General features: G+C 39.6%; 1 protein-coding gene across 3 annotated transcripts in view; it reads right to left on the reverse strand.

Moving 5' to 3' along the window:
- So (SIX homeobox 1 protein sine oculis) overlaps nt 1-10061 on the reverse strand; it is a 32443-nt gene extending 22382 nt beyond the window's left edge. Inside the window, exons 1-3 of one of the 3 annotated variants that reach the window (XM_083099190.1) lie at nt 7561-10061; nt 2302-2554; nt 250-484 (exon numbers count right to left, since the gene is read on the reverse strand). In XM_083099190.1, the coding sequence (XP_082955316.1) occupies nt 250-484; nt 2302-2554; nt 7561-7869 (797 nt within the window). In that variant the 5' untranslated portion in view covers nt 7870-10061. Of the gene's footprint in view, nt 1-249; nt 485-2301; nt 2585-7560 lie in introns of all 3 variants that reach the window. The other 2 variants (XM_083099189.1, XM_083099188.1) reach the window with 2 other exon arrangements.
- Between the last annotated feature and the right edge of the window lie 497 nt (nt 10062-10558).

Here is a 10558-nt window from a genome sequence, read left to right on the forward strand (position 1 = left end):
TTAATATAATTAAATTTTATAGTGAAAATCCGAGCATATGTCCAACAGAAAAGAAACGTTCAATTTTAAGGGCTATTTATTATCACTATTAAATAATTATATTTTGATCATATATATTGTCGTCTTTGCTCTAGAGAATTTTTTCAATATAAAATACATTTCGTCCTATGTTTCTCTTTTTTTCGAAAAGAATCGTTGACGATTAATTAAAACTAGAAATTGAAGGCTCTTGACGCATCAAAGACTCACCTGTGCTCGGCGGCGCGGTCTCTCTGCCTCCGGTTTTTGAACCAATTGCTGACTTGCGTGGTGGTGAGACCAGTGCTCTCCGCCAATTCTCGCTTTTCGCGCGGCGACGGATAAGGATTGGTGGCGTACCAATCCCTCAGAACGCTCCTGGACTTTTCCTTAAAGCAGTAAGACGTTTCCTCGCCGTCCCAGATAGTGCGCGGTAGCGGAAACTTACGACGCACTCGATACTTTCCTGAAAAGGGAGAAATAATTTCCATTGATCTCTCGATAAATCAACATCAAAAGAATGAATTAACAAGAGCATTAATTTTGAACATCTCGCTGGCATATTTCATCCTTATCTCAAGATCCAGAATGTCATTGCGAGGCTACTAGGCCCGGTTGCACCAACGTTATTTTAACTTTAAGCGAGATTTAAATATATGTCTATCTTTATCTTTTTTTCTAAATAAATAAAGACAGACATATATTTAAGTTTCGCTTAAAGCTAAAATAATGTTGGTGCAACCGGGCCTTTGTGTCTTAAAAAAAAATCAACATTTTTAATACCTATAACAATTTATCTTATCTCAAGATAAAAAAGATTATTGATCGTCAAGAAAATCAACATTTTCAAAATTTGATATATTTTGATAAAACATCTGTATATCTCGATGAATGAGACATCGTCTGGCGATCGCGTCGAATTTACGGGACGAACGGAAGAGGAAGCGGCGTCGTAGAGCGTGCACTTTGATTCCGCTAGCATGCGAGTCGAGAGGCGCGCTTTGTTGTTCAGCTTGTCTTTTTTCAGGGACGGATTTGGTTTCTGGGACGAGCGCAACGGGTCGACGGCGTCGACGGCTTCTACGCGCGTCGCTCGCAAATAAGACCGAGCGAGTAAAATAGGGCCAAGTCTATACCGCTCATTAGCTCGAATTGCACTCGCTGCTAACTTACTCCGTCCGTTAACGTTACGTTGCTAACGCGCGCGCGTTATTAATCGCCGCGCGCAATAAACATTAAGCGCGAAAATAAACGTGGCGCCCACGCAACGTGAGATTTAAACGCCGCTCGCCGATATTGTTTAAGTTTCATTTGCGAAATAATATTTCACGCCAATTCTATGTATATATATATATATATATATATATATATATATATATATATATTTCGAATAACAGATATATAAATAACGTATAAGCTATCATAATGAACGAATGATCAAGCCGCGGGCTGCATGAAATAATGGAGAATTTCCATTATCACGCGGAGAAGTCACGTAATTATAATAATATTTCAATATATATTTCCCTCTTACATTATTTTGTGCGATAATATAAGAAAAAGATAGTAGAAATATCCAAGTATATTTAGTAATTATATTCCCCAAATTATATAAAAAAATACAATATAATATTGTATACCATATAAATTTTGTTTAGAAATTTTACAACTTAACAGATAGAAAGTAAATAAAATGACATATCCTAAAATGATTAACACACTAATGCCCGATTTCACCAACCGCGTTTAACTTTAATCTTAGTTTAACTCACTCTTTATCTCACTTTTAATTCTTCCTTTAGAAAGAGACAAAGAGTGAGTTGAACTAAGATTAAAGTTAAACGCGGTTGATGAAATCGGGCATTAGTATCTTCGATAAATGTACTCGCACATGTGGAAAGTTCGATAAACATTTAATATCTATATTTACAAATTTTATTCTTGGGTTTTCTTTAATAACGTAATCGATCTAAACAGTTGCTTGTACTTTCAAGAATCCCTTAATCTATCTAATGTTGCACGATTAATTTATCTACACTTAGAGAATTGCATTCAATTTACGTCTCTCTCTCATTAGTATCAGTCTATCTACGAAAATACTTTTCCATTGCAAGTCTAATAATGATCACTAAAAATGAAAGATGCCTCATCGAATTGATATTATTAAGAATGATTTGTGAGACAATACATTTTCAAATTTTTATCGTGAATAATTTCGATTGATCTTACTCTTCGCGTGTGCCATAAAGAAAATGAGAAGATCGTTAAAAGATTCTTACTAACCGACTGCGCCGAGGGGCCTGCCACGTAGCCTCTCAGCCTCGATGTAGTGGGCCTTGAGCCAGAGGGCTTGTAGCTTGGGATGATTGTTGGGGCTGAAGGTATGACTCTCCAGGATCCTGTAGAGCTCCTTAAATTGGCCCCGATGGAAGGCGACGATCGCCTTTGCCTTGAGGACGCTCTCGTGCCGATGCAACCTGGTGCATGCCGGTAGGGACCAGAGAAATCTGCTGAGCCTCTCCACGGAGCCCGCCTGCTGGAGAACCTGGACATTCGACACCATCGCCTTGAAGACGATAGACAGGGGGGGCACACTGTTAGTCGGCAAAACTCATCCCGGGTCTCCTCTTATTCTAGTGTATCTTGTATATGTCTCGCATTCACCTCTCTCAGAGCTGAGCGTTTTGTTTCGAGAAAGACAACTCGGACAGCGATTATCTAGCAGATTAGTCAATCGCGACTATTTTCGCGTGACTGAGGGAATTAAGGATTGGGATGAAGATATAAAAATTGATAGACTATGCGCAAGAATCTATTTTTTTTTTTAAATTTCGGGAAAATTAAAAGATGGTGAATTTTTAAATTGATCTTGTCATAATTCCAGATGAAACTAATTTATATTTAAAACTTTAATCATTTTTGAAACGATGATTATTCAGATTAAATTTTGTTCAACTCTATAGTCTTGAAATAACTTTTTTCATAAAAAGTAACTAGAGTGTGAAGATCTATTACATTACTAACGATTCTTTTTTTTTCTTAGCAAAATCAGCGCTAGTTATTTTTCAAGAGATATTATATTAATAAAGAAATTATTTAAATTTTGTAGATATTTTTTCTTAAAAGAGTATTGTACCTTTTTTATAAAAACAAAATAAATTTAGAATTGCTAAATCATAAAATATATTGTTTATAATTTAAGAAGGTAAAATATGAATGAATATCTACTTAGGACTTCTCTCAACCGGATGAGAAATATTAAATCGGGATTAAAGTATCAAATATTAAATTTGAAGGAATGGATAAATCAGGATGTCTATTTCCTATGCTGATATATCACGAGTTTCAATTAATCGAATTTCTGCGAGCACGCAAAAATGATTTTCGTGTTTCAGAGCGATTAAAATAAATCGACATGTATTTCATGGAACATACACATGAACATTTTCAGACAATCGGTAATTCCCTCTATCAATATAATGTTAAAATCAATAATTACAAGTGAAAATTTTGCATATTTAGTTTATAGAATTTCTTTTGCAAATATAAATGTATGTAAAATTATAATTCAAAACTACGGAATGAAAAAGATCTTACTAATATGAAATTCGGTTGAATGAAAATCTGTAAAATTATTATGTTTTTAATTTCAAAAATTCCAATTTAGTAAAACTTAATTACTAGTATAAGTAAAACACTTAAGGTGTATATCTTTTACGTTTATTTTCCTCGTATAGTTTCTCAAAATAATCACTAATGAATTTAAACGTTTGTGCAATATGATTTTAAGCCAAACCATACGTCGATATATCATTCTATACTTCAGTCTGTTTCATCAACACAAATTGTGTTAGGTTTTTTTGTTTATTTTTTGCGATGACATAAATAACCATCGTAAATTCTGCTTGAGAAATGAGTTATTTATTTGCCGATATCTATATGCATATGTCGTGACGTTTATTCGATATCAAGCTCCATATATTTTACATTGTCAGTCTAGATACCGTCTTAGGTATTTTTAATTTACACATGATTAATTTCTGAAAGCGCGATACTATCGTACAAAATCAATATATATACGTTGCAATAAATAATGAGCTTTATACGTATAATGAAAAAGAAATTCTATGCACTCGTAAACTGTGTCATTTATTCGTCCTTCAAATATAAATTATATAAATTTTCATTACATATTGCATCCTTTTATATTTCAATAATATTAATAATAAAATTTATAAGTAATAAAATTTTCATGACTTAAAATATAAATCCTTTATATTTTTCTGCTTGAAGGAATTTAATTTATCACATACTATGGTACTTCAAATTTCGCGTTTCTCTTATTTCTTTACTCTTTTCGTTTTTTTCCTCGCTAAAAAAAATTCGTGCAAACAATGCAAGACGCGTAAAATTACTTTACGATTAACCGACTGTTTCAGAAGCGATATGAGTTTATCTCTTGCGCGCAAAATTAATTGCAGCGAAAGTACGACATGCAATTAAGACATCGCCGATCATACGCGGATGGATCTTTAATCACCGCTTAATTGGCAATATGAGCTCTGTACACCTGTCATCTTTGTCTGCTCGCCGTCGTCGCCGGATGTCGCCGAATTTCCGCGGTATGGCCGATTAATCTTGGCCGCGCGGCATAATGAGAAATGAATGTCGCGTCACCGAGAGTGAAGAGAAATGTACGACATAGATCTCGAGATTGCGAGCGCGCGCGCGCGCGAACTAACTGCAATTTAATGCAGCTACCGCCATCAGAAATTATGCAATTTCATTCCATTTTCTTCTAGAACCGAATAACTTTTCGATGTGATACTGAAAAATAAATGTACGAAAAGGAAGGGACATATAACCAGAAATTTTTCCGCGCCCCTCATTTCAGATTTGTTAGATGATTTTACTGAAAAGTATCATCATATCCTCAATCTTTCCACTGAATCTCGAATATAATTTATACGAATAATTTATACAGATATTCAATGAATGTAGACATTTAAAAAGTTAATAGAGTTATAAAGGAAAAAAATATTAGATCCGAATTATAAATTGAATACATTGAACTAATGCTATTAAAACTAGGGAGCGAAATTGATATTCAAGAATAATTTAACCAGAATCAGGGGAAAATTATTCGGTTCTACGATTTCTCTTTTTCTCAAATATACGATTGATCTCGGGATTTCAGATCGAGCGACATTCAGGTTCGGTCGACATTCGGTGAAACGATTTCTTTCATGGTTCGAAAACAGATCTATCGATAGATATAATACCTCGAATGATACAAGACAACTAGCGCCCACGTGTCACAGAAAGTATGGCAACAATCATTATATTTTTGAACAGATCGATACGCGATAGCGACCCAATTTCGCGTCTCATACTAGACGAGGAGGATCTTCGCATTCTATAAAATTCACTCGCAAAATTTCTACATCGTAATCCTTCTGTGCGACGTGGGCAAGGAGTTAAAAGTCTAGCCGCATAATTATATTAATTATAGCGCTAGCACACGCACACACATACAGAGGGGTATGCACGTGCAAAAACGTCTTGTGCGATCGATTACTTTCGCGTTTGGCAAACTCATCTTTCCTCACACACGGTCGATTATTATCTTATAATGGTCGCACTCCACGTGTGGAAATCATCATACATCGTTACAATCGTTCACGAATAAACTTCACCTTTATAAAGGTGAAAGTTATTTAGTTATCGTCAAATAACTTTCACTTTTTTGTGCCTGATTCAAAAATTAATTTTAGTAAATAAATATAAATAATAAAAATAAATAAACATAAATATAAATTTCTAATATACACTCACGATATAAAAAGTCCAAAATTAAGTATATAAAGTAAATAATTCGAAAATTTAGAAGATATCCATTTCAAAACTCGAGATACATTTTAAACGTTTTTCGTCGGATTAAAAAGTATAAATTTCGTCAGCCAAACAATGTCTATATATAATTGATAAAATAAATATAACACTACAATAAAAAATCTTGATTGTATTTTTCAATGTTAATAATACAAACGATTCTGACGTAAGAATTAATTTATTAAATTTGGATAAGATATTTCTATGCAAGTTTACTATTTTATTATACATATATTAATAACGACTTTCGTAAATGAACAATTTGAAACTGCATCTTGACAAAGAATGCAGTTTGATAAGTGTGCAATAAAGAATGGATGGAGAATTTTGCCAAACGTATGCGGGAAGCGTCTTCGCGAAAATCATCTCTTTCTTTCTCTCTCTCTTTTTCTCTCTTTCGAACAGGATGAATTAATACGTGGGACGTTCGATATGAGGGACGTAAACGTCGCGCGCAAAACAATTTATGGTTACAGTAAAATCGTGCAGATTCCATTAAGCGTGCGACATGCAAGCAAATCTTGGCGCATAACGCTGTACATTGTCGGCGATATAACGATTGCATTGTCGCGGCGACAATTTCATCATCGCGGCAATATAAGATCTTTGGCGTTTCCACATTTTTAAATGACAGTTAACGCAATGACAGCATGGATGTATTTTATACGTGTAATTTTACTGAATAGATATTTTATGAAATATTTACGCGATAGAGCATTCCTTCGAACATTTAAATATACTACAATAGCCATATAACAAAATATAAAAAAATAAAAACAAATAATGTGATCATTATAAGATAATAATTGGCTTTAAATAAAAAAATATTTAAAAAAAACGCAAAATTATAGTAACAAGATATTTAGAAAAATGATGACAAAAGATTGTGGAAGGTTGTGTTCGAGAAAATGATCTGAATGTGCAACATTAAAAAAAAATCTTGCAAACAAGAAATGAAATTTCTGCGATATTCATTGCGCGTTTTTCATCGCGAATAATTATAAAATTACATGTATAATTTTGCTCTTAAATTTGGCGAGGGCTACAAATCGACTGGTGTTATTTCGCCGAGAAAAGTACAGCGATTGCTAGTCATCTCGCCATCAACCGCTCGTCAACTATGCATCGCAAACATATATATTTTCAATTATAACAGTTCTTTTATATTTCTCTTCATACAATGCAATAAAATTGTAAAAGCAATGCTGTTCTTTTGCAGCGTGAATGATACATTTAGTTTAATTATATAAAACATGTTACATTTTATATTACTATTTTCAAGATTGGTATCTTAGTGTTTATCGCGAGTGTAACACTATTACGTTTATACCTCGAACTGTGTGAACTTTAATCGGAATGTCAATGGACCGTTTTCTAACGTGACAGCATCGAGCGGCTGATGGCAACAGGCGCGAGTCAAGCGATATTAGAGACCCTCCGATAAGTCACGAGCCAAGAATGTTCGAATTTAAATATCAAACGACGCAAATCATTTTAATTATTTAAAAATCAAAGGTCGCGCTTGTCTCTTCGAAGATACCTCGGGCACCTCGAGAGACCGCTTCTCATCTCTAATCTCACGTCACTCGACCCGCGATCTCACCGGAGGGGCTCTCTCGAAAAATCGAGGCGCGACCTGACACGACTTACCTCGCAGACACACGCGACCTGCTCCTGGGTGAAGCCGAAACTCGGCAGCTGGCCGTTGCCGCTGCCCCCGGCGGAGCTCGCCGGGCTGTCCTGAGGACTGTAGCTGGCCGCCCCGGTGGTGCCGGGGGTGTAAGCGTTCTCCACCGAGCCGCTCGTCGTCGTGTGCCCGGTTAAGGGCGTGGGCGTGCTCTGGGGGCTGTAGTCGCCGGCGGCGGTGCCGAGAACGTCCGCGCCACCGGCGTTGCCGCCGCCACCGGCCGTGGGGCCCATCGCGCCCCCGTTACCAGCGGTGCCACCGTAGGCCATCATGGCTGTGTCATCGCCGGGGTCCACCACGACCCCCCGCACCGTGGCACCGCTCTCCACCGTGCCGCTGACCCCGCGCGAGCGTCCTACCCGCTTCGCGTTCGCGACCGGATGTCGATCCCCGACGGTCCCCGTCGCTCGAGGGGGGCAGCCTCTTCCTCTCACTCGCCGCTCATCTTCCGCTGGGGTGGAAGATCGCCCTCCGCGGTATCACTGCGAGTCCCTGGAGCGTCCGGACGAGGGCATCGCGAGGGATCTGGGATCTCTTGGAGAGACTTGGCTGTCCACAAATATTTTTTTTTTAATATAAATACTGTAAGACTAAAAAGATGGATAACTCGGATTAGAGTTTCGGGTCAGTCTTGCTCTGCAATTGCGACTTTGCAATGATGTGTCAACGGTGGAAGATGAAGAGCACGTACGATGGAATCAAACCCACGTAAACAACTCGAGAGAGTAACTCAATGATCCGAGTATATATTAATAGTAGTCCAATAGCACATTTATTATCAGTCGTTTGTCAAAGCTAATCACCAGTTTAATGCGTAAAATGTACTTTTCTAGTGTTGCACGTGTAATTAAATCATGCTAAATAAATTTTAAATATTAAGTATGTAAACTGTGCACTGTACTCGAAGCAGGAAAGAAAACACTGTGAAGCTTCTTCGCATTCCGTTTGATAAACCGGTTGTGTCGGTTGCGTCGAAATGATCGGATGTTGTTCCAAGGCATCGATACTCGACGGTTGCACTTTGATGTCCCTTCGATCTCGGATGATCGCATTCACCAGGACTGCGTCAAACTTTTCACGAAGCGTACGATATCTTTGGATCACACCAGCTGAACTGAGATGTCACGATGAAAAAGTAAAATAGGAAGCTCCACGGAAGAGTTTCGTCTTGATATCAGTCTCGATTAGCTTCCAGCCGACGGCCGATTCACCCTGGCTTCAAGAGAATCTCTGTCTTTCTCACTGATTTCCGATCCAACGCAAGTCAGTCTTGAAAAATCAAGAATAAATAAAACGATTCCAACCTTGTGGATTGTTTCCGAACATTTCTCTCGTCTCAAATTAGATATCGTTTGACGTATTGTAGCTTGCGACAAGTGGATTCCACAAGTCGAAAATTGAATCACATCCTGGACGACGATCTCTGCCTCTGTCGATTTTCGTCTCTCGTTCTAGCTCGGGTTCTAGCGATCCGGGATCATTCTCCGAAATACTCGTCGCACAATATCGCCGATTAAATCACACTCTTCTCGAGAACTCTTCAACTTCACAAATCAATCCGTACATTAAGTCCTCGATGGCCTTATCTATCCAAATCGGCCGCACTGATTCTTCTCTCGGCGATTCCCTCCTCTTTCTCTCTCCCGTTTTCGCTGTCGGCACACAGGTTGCACCGTGAAATCCACGGGCTCGTGTTTCCACGGGGCCAGAGACCGCTATTTATAGATCGCTTGGTACACTCGCGAGCGCGCCGCTATTATTAGAGGCGCCTTAACGAGCGTCCCCCCCGCGCTCCTTCAATCCCATCGACGCCTCTTTTCGAAAATGTCATCAAATCGCTCGCACCTTCCGATTGCCACCTTCTCGAACACCTCTCGACAATTTAACGCCGCTTATACGTTGAAGAGAAGCAGAATTTCATGTACACAATACCCCTCTCTCTCTCGCTCTTTCCTTAATAAGACGATTCTTCGGTAGCTGAAGTCTCATATTCTCTGTACACTACGCGAGAAACTCTGTCGCACTCTGACAAACTTTCAACGTGATCTAAGAAGCCGATAATCTTGTCCGACCAATCTTCAAGCGAGACTCAATTGTAGTCTTTTTCAGGACCGCGCCTTCGGCTTCGTACAAAGTGTCCCGGAAAATTCTACCCGTTCGACGATTCACTCGATCGAGACACTCGGCCACGCACAGCGCGCGATTTGAAAAGTATACCTTATCGAGAGAGAGAGAAGAAAACACACCGACGATGCTCGGGAAAGCAGGCTCCTCGCGATTACTTCTCTTTCGTTCTCGAATTTGCCGAACGCACGACTACTCGACTCGCGCGCGAGATCGTCTTTCAAAGCGATTCCGATCGCGATTCCAGATCACTCGGGACGAGAGGCAGCCTCGAGGCGGCGGATCAATGGGCCGTTCTGTCTCTCTCGCAGCCACGCGAGAGAGAGACACTCTCCTCGCGCGCGCACCAGAAGGGACTGGCGATGCGGCGTGTCGGCGAGACGAGCCGAGCGCGTCATGCGCGGTGCAGCGCGGATTGGCGAGGGGCGTGGCCACGCTGACAGCTGCATGACGCGCGACGCTATTGGACGCTGGACACCATACCGCCACCATACCGCCGCGCCATTGGTCGCGCGCGCGCGCCACCAAATGAGCCTCGTTACGAACATCCGGCGCGAGCGTGCTATAACGCGTAGAGAGAAAAAGAGAGAGAAAGAGAGAGGGAGAGAGGAGACACGCGAGCGAATTGCATCCAGACCGCGGATCCTTCCGAGGAGCTCGTTAAATTCCGGACTTCTCTGGATGTCTGTTCTCTTAATGACGCGCAAGCCGGGACGACGACGACTTTTACGTCGATATGCGTGGCAAATGTTACATCCGAATATAAATCTCCAAATTACGCGATGACGTACAAAACAGTTTTTCACCGTTATCCGGTGTTGCTTGCCAACCAGCGTG

Source organism: Camponotus vicinus, unplaced genomic scaffold (assembly GCF_025532165.1).
Source record: "Camponotus vicinus isolate PSW18456_S1 unplaced genomic scaffold, iyCamVici1.0 SCAF_5, whole genome shotgun sequence".
Lineage (NCBI taxonomy): Eukaryota > Metazoa > Arthropoda > Insecta > Hymenoptera > Formicidae > Camponotus > Camponotus vicinus.